Source organism: Peromyscus californicus, unplaced genomic scaffold, assembly GCF_007827085.1.
Source record: "Peromyscus californicus insignis strain IS unplaced genomic scaffold, ASM782708v3 Scaffold_14__1_contigs__length_90479793_seg_2, whole genome shotgun sequence".
In the NCBI taxonomy this organism is placed as follows: Eukaryota; Metazoa; Chordata; class Mammalia; order Rodentia; family Cricetidae; genus Peromyscus; species Peromyscus californicus.
In genome coordinates this window covers 63,454,698-63,470,574 of record NW_026294436.1, presented here as the reverse complement: position 1 = coordinate 63,470,574, position 15,877 = coordinate 63,454,698, and the positions used below count along the sequence as shown (strand labels likewise).

The following is a 15,877-nucleotide window of genomic DNA, read 5'->3' as shown; positions in this document are numbered from 1 at the left end:
ACGAAGTTAGGTCACTGGGGGAAGTACCCTTGGCATGTCTCAAAATACAAACTCTAAATGGCCAATAAATACAGGAAAATGCTTAGTCTCATCAACCACCAGGGAAACACATACAAATTTATGTGGGGTATGCTTTTTTAACCCTAGTCAGAATGACTCCGGAGGGGGTAAAGATACTGTCTGCGTAAGCTTGGAACATGAGTTCAATTCCCTGAGAGAACTGACTCCACAAAGTTATCTTCTGCCCCCCACATGTGAACTGTGGCATATACATGTACACGTGCATGCACAAATGCACACTAGGAATAGTAAATGATTTAAATTTCATTAGGTTAAATTTATTAGACTGTTATTAGGAAAAAAGAAATGTGGTGAGGATGTAAATTAAAAGGGACTCTCATATACTGTTTGTGGGAATGTAAATTAAGACAGCCATTGTGGGGAACAGTAAAGAATAGCCTGGAGAGCTAACAGCAGGTCTACTATATGATTTAGCCATCCCCCTTCTAGGTCTGTATTCATAGCGAGTGAAATACGCCCATGAAAGAGACACCTGTGCTCATATTTTTGGAACACTGTTTGTAACAGCTAAGACATTGAGCTGAACCCAGGTCTTCTACAAGAGCATCACATGCTCTTAACTGCTGAGCCATCTCTGAACCCCAGGATTTCCATGAATTGTTAACCAGACCTAGCCACTAAACGCTGCTGTGCCATGCTGTCAGCAGCCTGCATCGTGAGGGTCTCTGGACCATCAGCAACTGTCTCACTGTGTCCTCAGCTGTGCTGAGGTCCGGGTGAGGAGTCCGACACTGGAAAATGACCTTGCTGTATCAGAAGATGCTACAGCGTGTGTTAGTATAGGGATTGTGGGCATTCTGACGGTTGAATCCTCAACCCCTCCCTGGGAAGTACACCTCTGTTCCTTTCCAAACTCCTGTCCAAGCAACTCACCAGCATGTATGGCTCCCCTTGCACATTTTCTGTCTGTGTCTTTCTCCTGGTTGGCTTTTTTGTCAACTTAATATGACCAAGAGTCACCTGAGACAAGGAAGTTTCAATTGAGGAACTTCCAAGATCAGATTGGACTGTACCCATGTCTCTGGGAGGGGGCCTTGTCTTGATTGTTGATTGATGTGGGAAGGCTCAGCCCACTGTGGGAGGCACCATTCCCTGGGCAGGTGGTCTTGGGCTCTATAAGAAAGTTGGCTGAGCATGAGCCAGTAAACAGCTTTCCTCCATGGCTCCTACTCCAGGTTCCTGCTTGGAATTCCTGCCTGACTTTCTTCAAAGATGTACTGTGACATAGAAATAAGCTGAGGCTGAAATAAACCCTTTCCTCCTCAACTTGCCTTTGGTCATGGTGTTTATCACAGCAACAAAATGCAAACAAGGACAGTCCTGGCTTGGGGTTCAGACCCTAGAACTGCAGTGTACTGACACGGGAAAGAGCCATGTCCATGCAGGAATGGTAACACAGGTCAGTGTTACAGTCCTGCTCATCATCGAGAGCCAAGACCTCCTGGATGATTGAGGATCACGACTGTACAGTCTGTTACAAGGTTTTGACCAAAGACCAAAGTTGTCAATCCTCTAGATCAGTGGTTCTCAACCTGTGGGTCACAATCCCTTGGGGGTTCAAATGACACTTTTACAGGGGTCACTTAAGACCATCTGAAAACACAGATATTTACATTATGATTCATAACAGTAGCAAAATTACAGTTATGAAGTAGCAACAAAATAATTTATGGTTTTATATATATTTTTGGTTGGGGGTCACCACAACGTGAGGAGCTGTATTCAAGGGTTGCAGTATTAGAAAGGTTGAGAACCACTGCTTCAAACGGAGAGGCAGAGGCTTTCTAGGGCCTACCCAGTTCCCTCCTGACACAGGCTGGCCCAATTCACATGCTCTGTGACTCCCACGCTGAACTCAAGGCCCTGATATCCCCTGCTCTGTCACCTCCAGGGACATCCATCACCTCCAGGGCCCTTCTCTAAAGGGCTTCCAGTGTTTTAGGAAGCTCACTTTTCTTTCTTCTCCTGATCATTCAAAAAGGTTCCCTCACCCTGGCCTTTCTCCTCTGTGAAGAGGTCCCTTCACCCTGGCTCTTCTCTTCTGTAACTAGGTCCCTCACCTGGCCCTTCTCTTCTGTGAAAAGGTTCTCTCACCCTGGCCCTTCTCTTCTGTGAAGAGGTCCCTTCACCCTGGCTCTTCTTTTCTGTAACTAGGGCTCTCACCTTGGCCCTTCTCTTCTGTGAAAAGGTTCTCTCACCCTGGCCCTTCTCTTCTGTAACTAGGTCCCTCACCCTGACCTTTCTCTTCTGTAACTAGGTCCCTCACCTGGCCCTTCTCTTCTGTAAGTAGGTCCCTCACCAGGCCCTTCTTTTCTGTGAAGAGGCTCCCTCACCTGGCCCTTCTCTTCTGTGAAGAGGTTCCCTCACCTGGCCCTTCTCTTCTGTAACTAGGTCCCTCACCTGGCCCTTCTTTTCTGTGAAGAGGCTCCCTCACCTGGCCCTTCTCTTCTGTGAAGAGGTTCCCTCACCCTGGCCCTTCTCTTCTGTGAAGAGGCTCCCTCACCTGGCCCTTCTCTTCTGTGAAGAGGCTCCCTCACCTGGCCCTTCTCTTCTGTGAAGAGGCTCCCTCACCAGGCCCTTCTCTTCTGTGAAGAGGTTTCCTCACCTGGCCCTTCTCTTCTGTGAAGAGGCTCCCTCACCAGGCCCTTCTCTTCTGTGAAGAGGTTTCCTCACCTGGCCCTTCTCTTCTGTGAAGAGGCTCCCTCACCTGGCCCTTCTCTTCTGTGAAGAGGCTCCCTCACCTGGCCCTTCTCTTCTGTGAAGAGGCTCCCTCACCCTGGCCCTTCTCTTCTGTAACTAGGTCCCTCACCCTGGCCCTTCTCTTTTGTGAAGAGGCCCCCTCACCTGGCCCTTCTCTTCTGTGAAGAGGCCCCCTCACCTGGCCCTTCTCTTCTGTAACTATGTCCCTCACCTGGCCCTTCTCTTCTGTGAAAAGGTTCTCTTGCCCTGGCCCTTCTCTTCTGTGAAGAGGTTTCCTCACCCTGGCCCTTCTCTTCTGTATCTGGGTTGAGTCTTTTAGAAGCACTCTGGCAAACTTCAGCTCCCATCCTCCATTCCCATCACGCCTCCAGTCACTGTGTTTCTTGATCTCATTAAAATAAAATCAAGCCACACACTGGGAAACCAGGTGAGTAGCAGAGCCAACCTGGGGTGCTCCCAGTTCATCAAGGGTCCTTAGTCACAGACACATGTGCAGTGCTGAGAAATGGACCCAGTATTCCCAGGGCTCAATTCATGATAGGCAGCAAATGGTAACCCACAGGACTGGCCTATCAAATGTCAATGTTTACACATAACAAAAAACCAACCAAACAAACAAACAAAAAAAACAACAAAAAAATCTCACAGACTAGACTAGGCTCAATGTTTAAAACACTTATCACCAATAGAACAATATATATTAAAGACCTAGATAAGAAACATGAGCTACATACTGTTTAGAGCTATACTGCCAACCACAACTAACAACTAATCAAGAAATCAGTCAGTGGTACCCAATGGCATCCTGCACCTTCTCAGTGTTGGATACCAGCAGGTCTTGCAGAGAAGCTCATGGCTAGGTTGGCCTAGGCAGGGGTGTAAACTTAGAACCAATATGCTTCCCCTGGATGACTTCTCTTCAGGCAGCCTCTCCTTCTACCCCAAGTTTTCTGGATGCTGGTGGCAACAGGTCAGGCCTCCTGAAGTGGGACGAACTTCCTTCTGACAAGGTCCCTGTCAATTGTCAGACTTCTTCAAGCTAACAGAAGGTAAGCAAGAAAGAGAAGGCAGAAGAGTAACCCGCTGTGGATGTTGTAATGCAAGGGATCAGGTGATGAAATAAAGGGGAACCAAGAGAGTGAAGTGTGATCCAGAGGGTTAGAATCGGTCGGGGCTTGGCTGGTGCAGTGACGAACAAATTCTGTTAGCAATTTAAATGCCTAACTGGCTGGTCAGACACTGTTCCCCACTAGGCCAGGTTATCTTCACTGTAACTCAGAGCTTGAGGCTACACAGTTTTGTGTTGCCTACCACAGAGGGCTGGCTAGGAACTGTGAAGAATCAATGAAAATCCACTCACACAAGTTCCTCTTGAGAGTTTATAATGACTCTCTATTGCTGAGTATGCTACATCATGTGCTTTTAGTATAGTTCCACAGAGCTACATAGAATGTATCTGTGTGCTCTTATTACATTTCCCACATGTCGAGGGGTAATGTCACCTGGGTTTACATTTTCTAGGCTCTCACTATGCTCATTAAGAATGCTCCCCTTGAGTTGTAGCAAGTGGGCGATGCACTTGCTGCTCCAAACCTGGGCTCTCATGATTGATTTTCTCAGCTTCCAAAGCCCTCCACTCTGTCTGTGTAAGAATGAGAATCCTTCAAGACAGGCCTTCCTCCACAGCCACCTTCCGGTGCTTTGATTTGCAGGATCTTGCCAATGGCTGAAAGCTTCCCAGGCTGGTCTGCAGTATGGGCCCAGCACACGGCAGTATGTCTCTGTTTGATGTTCTCTTTATGCTATTTCTCCTCTCCCTGAATTTCACACTTCTCATAGGTGTCTTAAACTCCATGAGGCTGCCCATCCTCCCCTATCACCAGCTCTGTCTGGGAGAATAGACGATGCCTGATAAGTGGCCAACAACTGCCATAGTTTAGATCATGGGTGTCCCAGAGGCCAATGTTTGGAGTGACACTATTAGGAAGGGGTAGAACATTTGAGAGGTGGGATGTAGTAGGAGGTCTTGGGTGGCTGGGGACGTGGCTTTGAATGGAATTATGGGAACCCAGCTTTTCTCTCTTTTCACTCCCAAGCACCATTGCTCCACCATCTACTCCCTGCTGGCCCCAAACCAAGAAGGTCAGCTGATCATGACTGAAGCCAGGAGATAAAATAAGCCTCTCTCCTTTTTACGATGATTATCTCAGGCATCAGTTTATAGTAAACAAACAAACAAACAAAACTGTCTAACACAGTGACTCAAAATGAAGGTCATTAACCTAGGGTTTTCCCCTGGAAAGATGTCATACTATTATTTTTTTAGTTTTATAATAATATTGTGGCCAGCAGAACGATCACAGCCAATATTTATCAAACCCACTATTTTCCTTGTACATAAGAAAATCGAGGCCCAGAAAGGCTAATTAAAAGTCGCATAGCCTATGGCCCCACGTTTAATCTTTTCAACATACCATGCTGTAAGCCCAATCTCATGTGCTGTTCACCAGCAAGGATCTCTAGGAAGGGGCCTGAACGGTGGTGACAGACAGTAGTGTTTGATGAATTCTACTGCTACGCATACCTCACACAGGAATCAGAGAGCTCATGGTTATTTCCCAGCGCCGCAATTATAATTCTTTTTCAGTAAGAAAGCAACTAAATCATCGCAATTCTCCCAATGCAAAGGCAATCACAGATAAAAGATAACTGCCTCCTTTGGAATTCTAAAGCCCAGTCACGTCCTGTGACTGAGGACCGGCCATCTAGTCAGGAATCTCCTGTGAGGAGTCTTCTGGCTTCTCTTAAAGAAGTTGCTTGTGATTTATGGTGATCATGTCCGACGGCCAGCATTTCTCTTAATAATAATCATAAATAAGCCAGACAAGGTCACCTAACCTGAAATGAGCACATCTTCCCTGCGGTATCCATCACTGAGCCCCCCATCTGTGGTGGCTGAGCACAGAGGTCTAATGCTTGGGACACTCCATATTAAATCCCATCGCCAGCACCTTCCCTGGCGTCTTTATGGCACACCATTTTCCTTCAATAGCCTTCCAAGAGGAGTCCCTCAGAGGGCAGCAGTTACGACGGGAGTTGGCCCTGAGCAAGGACACGTGCGGAGCCCGCTGCCTCTCTCTGAGCTGTTCTGTACACCTTGCTTCCTTTCCTAGTTCGTGCATTTGCTGCCCTGCTTCATTCCAGTATCAGCCAAACCATAAATATAAATAAATAATCAAGAAGCCTTGACTAGAAAGTTGGAGACAGTGGAAGAATAAAGTGGCGGGGTAGCAACACGCTAAGTTAGGAAACAGAAACACACTCCACCAGGAAAACACAGAGAAGCCTCAAAGCAAGCCTTACACTGTTCTCCAGGCTCTGAAGACCAACACTGAGGGAGTGGTACTAACAGTGCCTGTCAATCAAGCACTAGGAAGGCTAGCATATTTACTTTCCACGAAGACTGGTGCACATAAATATTTTGTTATTTTCAGTAACTAATACCAGTGCATTTCGGGGACCCTGGCCCCCGGGGACAGGCCACAGCCGCTGCCTTGTTGCACCAAGCACTTGTCACTTGTCACCTCGTCTTACACGGGGGGGGGGGGGGTCTTCTGCAAAGCCTGAGACGGGGATGAAATCGGAGTTCAGTCTGAGCATGGCAGACTCCAAAACACACAGCTAGGGATGCAGATACCACAGGGGCGGCGGCCATGGCAGCGCCTGAGCCTGCCCGGAACGGGGTGTCCCCACTGACGCCTCATGCTGTGATCTACGACGGGCTGGACAGACGGACGGGCCTCTGTATATCATGGCATATGGTGATGGAAAACCACAAGCCCACATTGTCTGTTGAGATTGAATTCTTTGATCCCAGGAAGACAAATGGTTTATGATGGGCATTGATCTCAGCCCTTGTGCCGACTGGTCCCTTGCAGAGCTCGGGGTTAGGGCTGGCTGGAAACAGGCAAACCAATCCCATGGCAGGGAGTGAAAGCCCATGGACCATTTCTGTCATCCCATCTCTCAGTCCTGACTGGGCTGGTGGCACTGCCATGCAGGGCAAAGGGTCTAGAAAGCTCTCGACTACAGAGCCTGGCAGGGCATACAGGACAGCGAACAGGCACGACAGACATAAGGACGTTATCCCCTGCTGTCCTCATTTAACAGAGATTCAGAAGTGTACACAGCAAATGATTTTGTTTCATTAAGAAAAAAAAATCAGAAGTTCCTGCATGAAGGAACTGATAGGGACAATTTCTTTAGCATCTAGTGAAGAATGGATGGTTTCTCATGATAACTACATTATTCTTGGTACCTTTGCCTTGGTCTCTGCCCATCCCTCCTGACTGTCCTTTGAACTCATGTACTCCATGGTAACTGGGCCACCATCTCTGACCTTCTTTTCACCCAGCATAACTTACTGTCACGTGTCCACCCCTAACTCCAAGGAACACATCAGTAGCTCAGATGTGAGGTACCTTCTGACAGCATATTTCTGGAGATGGCATAGATTCCCCCTACAAGCAGGCGGACAACACAGAGCATGGGCATATATTGCCTAACACTTAGGGAGAGGCATTGCAGGAGACCTGTGACTGTTCTGTGTCTATGACAGTCACCGGTGTGTTTGGGGTGGGAATGGAGAAAGCCCTCTCCCATCCCACTTCCAATGAGATGAAGTGCCCCATGTCCATGAGGGAGAATTCCAGAGTCTTGGAGGCCACCAGCCCCACATACAGGCTTCTGTAGCCACTAGTCAGAAGGGCAGGGGGTCTGACTGATCCCTCAGAACGCTCTGGACAGCAGTATGCTCAGCCTTTGACTAGAAATACACACATGTGAAGGCAGAGGTGAGGGTAGGCAGAGCAAGCAAGAACAAACTCGCTCCTGAACACACCCACAGCTAGCATCCCCCAGCACCACCCAGGCCTTCAGGAAAGTCTCTGTGGATTGTGTCCTCAGCCAAGGCCTCAGGTGACAGGACACCGAGGAAAGGGAGCACAGGACTCCAGTTCCAGTGCCTGGACCGCCTCCCCATGGTGGCATAACAAGGGAGGTGAGGTCCCAGAAGCCCGGTACCTACCTGAATTGGAGCGCTTCTTTGGGGTCTTGAGGCTCCTGCACCTCCCTCCGACAGAGCTGCTGTTCTCGCTCATGGAGTCCTGGGCCGAGGACGCGCTGCCGGTGGCCTCGCTGTCCCTTATCATGCTCTCATATCCGCTGCTGCCGCCGCCGCTGTGGTAGAACAGGGCGGTCTTCCCCATGGCAGGTGGCAGCTCCCCACTCAGGACACTGCTGTTGTCACTACCGTGCCCACTGCTGCAGCGGTGAGGCTTCCGGGGAGGGGTGATCTTGCTGTAGGGTGAGGGCAGCAGGTGGGCGGCTGCAGGCTTGTCCTCCGTGGGAGCTCCACTGCGCTCCTCTGCCTCTGCCCGCAGCTGCGCGCCCCTCGGGCCGGCACTGCCCTGCAGCAGCTCCGAAATGCGCCCGTTGACGGCTCGCAGGGGCAGTTTGGAAGCCAGCCCAGAGCCCCGGCTTCTGCTGAGCGACTGGGTGGACCAGGACATGTGCTTCCCGCTGGGTGGCAGGTTGGAGCTCTGGCCCACAGACTGGGGCAGGGACTTGGTGGAGAAGCTGAGGGTTTTGGTGGTCGAGGTGGACAGGCTGCGGGATTTGGGACTGGCCAGCAGGAGCTTGCTTACCGCGGAGATCTTAGACTGGCTGGCCTTGGGAGAGGTCCCTGCAGACTGGGAGATGCCACAGCTGGGTGGCGAGGCCCCTGTGCTGCGACCCAGGCTCCTGCCGGTGCGAGGCATGGTGCTATCTTTGCCCGCATGCATGCGGGAGCTCACGGACGACAGGCTTTCCGCCCTTTCCAGGGACAAGCATTCATAGTGGCTGACTGTGGTCCTGCCAAGAGAGTTGGTTCTGCTGGCCAGCTGCTCCAGCTTGGCACTGAAGAGCTTACTGCTGCTACTGGCCTCCTTAGTTTTGCTGTTGGACTCATCAGGGAAGCAAGCCAAGAAGGTAGCTGGCTGGTTCAGGGGGCTGCTGGTGGTGCTGCTGCTGCCGCTGTGTTGAGGACTGGCCCTGTTCTTCTGGTCCAAGCTAGACTTGCGGACAGGAGGCAGAGGTGGTGTCCCTTTGGGCCGTGCCAGGACGCAATGCTTGGGTGAAGCTACCTTCCTCTCCAGTGTTGTCTTCGAGGACTGAATGCCCAGCGCCCCGCTGAAGCCATTGCTGTCCGCCAGGCAGTGGTAGAAGCTGTCCAGCACCTCATGCCTGTCAGCTTTCTGAAATGCCCTTGGGAGGCTGCTTGACTTTAGATTTTTGTTGGAATGTATGGGACTTTGGGTCACCAAGCCGGGCAGGGCCATCTCACAGCCATCCACAACTCTCCTAATGTTGTCAGTCACCTGAAAGGCAGATGCCTCTCCACTGCTGCTGCTCAGCCTGTTGCCTGAGCTGGGCCTGCCGTTCTGCTCCTGTTCTGACTTACCTTCAGCCGTCAGGGAGCTTGTGATGGTCTCACACCTCACCCCTTCTTCACCGGGGTAAGCGTTCTCCTTTTTCACCTCTTCTTCTCGCTTTAACCAGGGATCCTCAAATTTCATCTCTCTCCTTGCATTGGCTTCCTTGCTCTCCTGGGACTGGGCTGTTTTGGGGGCTGCCTTTGGGGTGGCAGCGGAGGACTCAGGCTCTTGCACATTTCGGGGGCTCATGGCAATGCAGGGGTAAACCGTGATGTTGGTCTTCATGGGGATGTAACCCTCGCAGCTGCTCAGGTTGGCCGTGTTGGAGATGGTGACCATGGCCTTGCCCAGGGTGGAGATTTTGCAGCCTTTGATGGGAGTGGCTTTGCTGACAGACTCTTCCCCCATCTCAGACAAGATGAGCAGATTGTCAGGGCCCACCTCCGGCTCCTCTCTGCATACCATGGCGGTGTTCTGGATGGTGTTGACAAACTCCGAGGCCGGGGGCTCTGCCATGGCTTCCCCATGCCCGAAGCATGTCTGCGCTATGAAGCTGTGGCATGACTGCTCGCCGTCACTGCCCGCGCTCATCTCGCTCAGCCAGGAACTGATGGAAGAGCGTCGGCTGCCTGCTTCCCGAGCCTTCTCATCCATGCCCAGCTTGGGGAGTGGCAGGAACTGTGTGATGCTCACCTCAGAGACGGGGGCCATGCTGGAGTAACATTCCAGGTCTTCGCTGATGCTGCTAATGATGCTGACGGGCCGGGAGCCTGAGGCCAGGGCCTGCACGGAGCAGTCACTATTGAAGCTGATGATGCTGGTAGGGCGGCCGCTGTCCAGCACCCCGCTGATGGTCAGCTCCTCCACCAATGTAAACACCAGCTCATCCTCCCCGTTCAGTTCCAGTGGCTGCTGCACAGTCACCATGGTGGTGCTCAGAACCTCCTTCTTTGAGTCTGCAGGAGGACCTTCCTGGTGCTCATCTTCAACCAGGGCTCCGGGAAACCCTTCACTCCCAGCAGACATGGATTTCTTCAAAACCTGGGGACTCATTCCAACCGGGGGAGTGCGCACATCGGGCTGAAGCAGGGACTCACTGGAGACCATGCCAGAGTCTTTGCTCAGGGAAGGTGGTGGAGCAGAGGAAGGCAGGACACCCTTCTGGGTGTAGACTTTGCACCTCTGGGAGGGAGAGCTGGGGGGTTTGTACTCTGAGGTCTTGGACAGGCTGGCAATGCCTAGCCGTGGGGAGCCCATGGGTCTGGGCTTGCCCTCCACAAAGCCACATGAGTTCAGACTCTCCCGGCTGCTCTGGAGACTGGGGCTCTGTGTGAGCTGGGAGGTACTGTGTTGGCTGCTGCTGCCTGGGATGCTCCGAGGTGAGGCAGGGCTGGGGCTACCGCTGCGTGTCACAGTAGGCACAGGGGACCGATTCTGCTGCACCTTGGAGGCCGGAAGCTCCGTGCTTTCCCTGTCGGTGGGCAACTGGCCATTGTCTGACCCATTATCTTCCTTGTCAGACTCAGAGAGCGTATCTGGCCCTGCTGCTTGACTTAAGGAAACACATCTACCTGCCTGCTCTGGCCCGAACTGGATGGGCAGCTCTTCGAAGGGAAACTTATTGGGCTCTTCGCTGCCATCAATGCAGTCTAGTCTCTCTTGCAGCTCAGCAAACGTATTGCACTTCAGACAGTCCCTTTCCGACTTGTTGGCTGCAGCCTCTGCTGCCTCCGGAGGGCGGTTGTCACCCCTGGTCTTCTGTAAGGCTGGTACGATGGGCACGAAGTCAGGGGGCCCCTCATTGTCCGTAAGCTCCTTGTCCGACAAGGCTGTGCCGTTGGGCCCGATGTAGATGACGGTGTCACAGGACTGCTCACTGCTGGAGGAATAGTCAGGATCGCTGGACAGTGGGGCGAGAGGGAATTCGGGATCCACGGAAGCCCGGGCATGAAAGGGTCTCAGCTGGGTGGGCCTGCGCATTCTACCCTCCTCACAGGAGCTTTCTCCCCCAGAGGAGCTCGAGGTGTACTGCAATGTGGGCGAGAGAATCGTTAATGGGGAGTTCTTTTGAGACTGCCCTCCCTCCTAAGGAGCCTGTGTCATAGGGCAGGTGCAAGCTGCTAACTGGAGCTAGGCTCTTGAAGATCAGCCTGTGGAGGGGCTAGGATTTACTGGGTTGTGCCGGGACACCTCCCAATCCCATTCCATGAGTCTGTGTGCACAGATAACCCCCATTTGCACACTGGTGAATCTGTCTGCTTGGGAAAGGTGGTTGCCTGTCCAGGCCCCACCTGACTTCCTCAAAGCTATTCCCCTGCCTCAGAACACTGACCATGAAGCCTTGCCTTTTAGATACATAAAAGGAGTATACAAAGGAGAGGGAAGGAGAACGCCCCGAGCATCACCAGTTGGCCCATAATTTTTTTACCCCAACATTCTTGCCATTTTACTGCTGTTTCGGCTTTGCTCCTGCCCAAGGAAGTGAACCTACCACCGACCTCTATCAGCTCAGCACCATGCAGCCTCCAGAAGATGAGCATGAGAACCCACAGCCTGACGGCTTTTGGACATGCAGGGGTCGCAGTGCCACATGAGTGAGGCGTTACCCATCCTCTCTGGAGCCAGCTCACTGGAGGCAGTCCCCACCTATGCAGGACCACGGAGACGACTGATTCCTTCCCAGCCCTCTAACATTTCTGTGGCAAGGTACTAAAGTCGTTCCTGTCAGGGGTCAGGATGGATGACCCAGGGCAGCATCTACCATGAAAAGGAGACTCAAGTTTCTCCCGTGTTCGTCAGAAGGCTTTTCTGCTCTGAGACGGTGCCTGCGGCAGCCACATCTGCACAGTTCTTGGTGCTCGGAGAAGGGGGCTACTGATTGGCTTTTGGGATTCAGTTCGCACCCCCAATGTATTCTCCCTCCCACGTAAGAGTCCCTTACCTTGGTCTTCTTCTTCTTCATCCTCAGGACTCTCGATGCGATCTGGATGGTGGACAGGGTCTCCGAGTAGCTACCAGCTGCAGCCGAGATGTGCGCGATCATGGTGGTGCGACAGTTCACGTTCCCCAGAGACTCCCTCAGAAGCATGGTGAGCTTGCTCTCCCTGCCAAACAAAGTGGATTAAGGCTGCATTAGTGGGCCATGCCTCATGCTGGCTGTCAGGGCAGGACTTCAGGTTCGTGCGTGGCTATTTGGTTGTGGGTGGTGGTTTTCTTCCTCTTTTTTTTTTTTTTAATGGCATACTAATTAGCATTGCTTTGCAGCATGGGGCTATTTGTAGTTGGCAGCTGAGCAACTGCTTCTAACTCCAAGGATGGGATTCATGCAAACACCTCCCTTGGCACTTCCGTCCTGGCCACAATGGGCTGTTCTAGTGTGGCTGTTTGTGTGCATATGACAGCGCACATAATGAGGCCTGGGAATAGAAACAAGGAGAGGGGATCAGGAGAAAATGGCTCTGTGACCAGTGATCTGGCGTGCTAGCTGCACATAGTCCTTCTCAGCAAGCTTCTGCACACAGGCAATCCCTATCATAGAAAAAGCACGACCCATGAACTTGCACAGAAAAGTCCCGTGTGTTTACAACACATACAAAATCACTTTATAGCATAGAGCCATGCTACTGTCCTTGTCTCTCATCTCTGCTATTTGTACCCAGTATCACTGAAGGAAAAGACATCAGTATTCCCGATAAGTAGAAAAAACGCAGACACAGCCCAAATAGTCACTTAGCAACAGAAAGCAGAACTTTCTAGAAAGGCTTCCTCTGGGAACTTAGTTGCCACGTGAAACCACTATCTTGGTTAGTGATAACAAGGCCCAGGGCATTTCAGATGCTTTCTAGGCTCAAGAATTGACCTGAAGGAATGGTTTGTGTTTTTCCATCCCTGGACTTACTCCAGTGAGATCCTGCCCTGCTTTTGAAAGGGTTCTGCTTCCTGAATCCTCTCCATGCAGGCACTCACTGGGTGAAATGCCATTTCATCCCTGGAGCACTCCATCTGGAAGGCTGGGGCACTCTCTGGGTTTCCTATGGCTGTGTTTCGTGCTCAGGTGGGAGGAGTCTTCCTCAAGTCCATGTCCCTGCAGCATCCCCTGGAGAGGTCCGTCGAGCTCAGCTGACTTTGTGTGTCAAGCTGACCACTGTCATCAGAGAACGGGTGTTGTTGTTGTTGTTCTTTTCATATGACTTATGTCTGGCTTCAGGGAGGAGAGATGGCGGTGTAATAGTTTCCTTTCATACCTAGGACCAATTAAGTTGTTCATTTGGGAATGATGAGCTGCTGTGTCCCAGCTCCAGAGCAATTTATAAATATAAGAGAGCAAAATAATCAGGGATAAAAGTGGTGAAAGGAAGGGGAGGTTGGGGGCATCTGATCACATTTAACTCCCTTCCAAGTATACCATGCAGGGATGTCTCAGGAGGGAGGTTGAGGCCCAGTCCTGAGAGACATTTAGCAAAGATGGTATACCTGAGTGAGCCACAGAAAGGGAAAGATGGATTTCATCTAGACTAGGCTGTAGCCGTATGCAGTCAACTCTTATAATTCATGGCAGTTACACACTATAAAGTACCATGAGCAGTGAATTATGGGACATGAGCCATGGCTGGCAGAGGGAAATACACAATTTGGATTCCCGTGAACTTCTTTGGGAAAGACAATTTGGTCAACTGTCAATAGGTTACCTTGTTTTAAGTAAAGTTTCTAATTGAAAGGTGCCTTATTTAATATCTGGGATTTTTTATAAATAATAATGTTTATACAATATTTCCTTATGATCAAATACTATCAAGAGTGTTCACTAATCCCCTGGACCTGAGAGATGTGACAGTAGATGTCTCTGATCTTCAGTCTCACATGGCACCGCCCCCTGTTCTCCTCTCTAATTGTTCAGCAGCTGACGAGTCTACAAATTCATCTCTTCATCTTTTCATAGCTTCACCATGAACTGTAGATGTGACCTTCACCATTTCAGGAGGGGCTTCATTTACAGTCGGCAAATTCCTCCTTTTCTCTGGCTGTATCATACTATCAATGCATTGACGTTGAACTTGCAGCCAATAGCACATTTACTCAGACCCAGATGAAGCTTATTGAACACTCCTATTTTCTCCATGAGGCACAGTGCATCCTCTTGGTGCTTCATTCTATTAGAAAGCACTTCAGTGCCATGCTGGGGAATCATTTGAAACAGTGAACTCATGGACAGGAAGCCTAAAACATTCCGAAGCACAGAAGGCAGCATTCACCCTGTCACACCTCAGTGGAGGACACGTGTGTCAGGGACTCAAAAATTTCCCTACCCTGGGCACTGTCCTTAAGTCACGATGAAAACACCAGGAATATTGACTTAAAGATGACAAAGAAATTTTATCAAGTAGGCAGTGTGCAACTACGGGATTTACAAATGTCCCCCCTCCCCCAGATGACTAAACTATGAAGTTCTTTGTGGGAAGTCTTGCTCATCAATGCACGTGGCCAAAGGCACACACTTCCTGCTCTCCATATGACTCCATGTAAGCCTTCAGGAAAAGATCCCAAGTCAAATAACACGATACAACATTCCACCAGTCTGCTGTCCTGCGCTCCACACCATCCACATGTGGGATACAGTTGTAGACAAATATTTGTGGCTTTTTAAAAAAGAGTCCATATGGCTGGAAGAAGCCATGACATGTGTGTTGCTTGGCAACTGACATCTCTGCAATCTTTTGGAAAGAAAGTCAGCAGAATTGCTAGCCAGACTAACACAGGTCTCTAATCATGGGGGAGGGAAGCAGAAAGCTGGGAAGTCATGGCTTGTTCAGCCTCATGGTGATGCTTTGGCTAGGAACAAAGACAACTGAGAAGGTAGGTGGGAACGGGGTAGCTATCAAGGCTGCCAGCTACAGGCTGAACTGAGCATTCTGGAGGGCTCTGGGAAGGTTCTGAGGAGTTTTGAGGATGACAGTCACCACTAGATGAAGACTGAAGGGACAGGAAGGGAAGCATGCAGAAGCTCGCTGACATGGCCCCAGTGTCGTGCTGGCTGGAGTGAGCAACAACATGGGTCCCATGGCCCTGGAGGACTGAGTGGGTAGCAGCGGGAAGGGCGGGTAATGAGGCAGAGCCGAACACACCTGAGAAGGGACCATATCGCTTTCCCACATAGCCATCTTTTATGAACACAGATTCCTGGCTCCTGCCTGTCCTGGCCATGTAGAGCTTTTAAAACGACTGAGAAAAGCAGTCTTGTTTTAAAAAGAAGATAATCCTTTTATTAGATAAAAGGGCAGGAAAAGAGAGGAAAAATGAACACATTAATGTTTTACACTGCTGGGGATGGAACCCATGGCCCTGAACATGTGGCAATCATTGAAATACAACCCCAAGCCAAAGAACATATTTAATTATGAATAACTTTTTTTTTGAGCTGAGCCGGAGTCTCACTGTGAAGCCCTGGCTGTCTTCAAACTCACAGAGATCTACTTGCCTCTGCCTCCTGAGGTCTGGATTAAAGGGGTGTGCCTCCATGCCTGGGCAGTAGTTCTTAAAGAACACATACAGCTTTAGAACAGGTGCCAACAACCCAGGGCCGGGCAGCACAAACTGGTTCACTGCCTGGTCTCATAAACAGT

The 15,877-nt window shown here is 50.6% G+C and overlaps 1 protein-coding gene across 2 annotated transcripts in view; it reads right to left on the bottom strand.

Annotated features, from left to right (window-relative positions):
• Kif26b (kinesin family member 26B) overlaps positions 1-15,877 on the bottom strand; it is a 429,378-nt gene that overhangs the window by 12,376 nt on the left and 401,125 nt on the right. For both annotated transcript variants that reach the window (XM_052737777.1, XM_052737778.1), the window contains 2 exons: positions 12,199-12,361; positions 7,868-11,285 (listed from right to left, as the gene is read on the bottom strand). In XM_052737777.1, the coding sequence (XP_052593737.1) occupies positions 7,868-11,285; positions 12,199-12,361 (3,581 nt within the window). The remainder of the gene's footprint in view (positions 1-7,867; positions 11,286-12,198; positions 12,362-15,877) is intronic.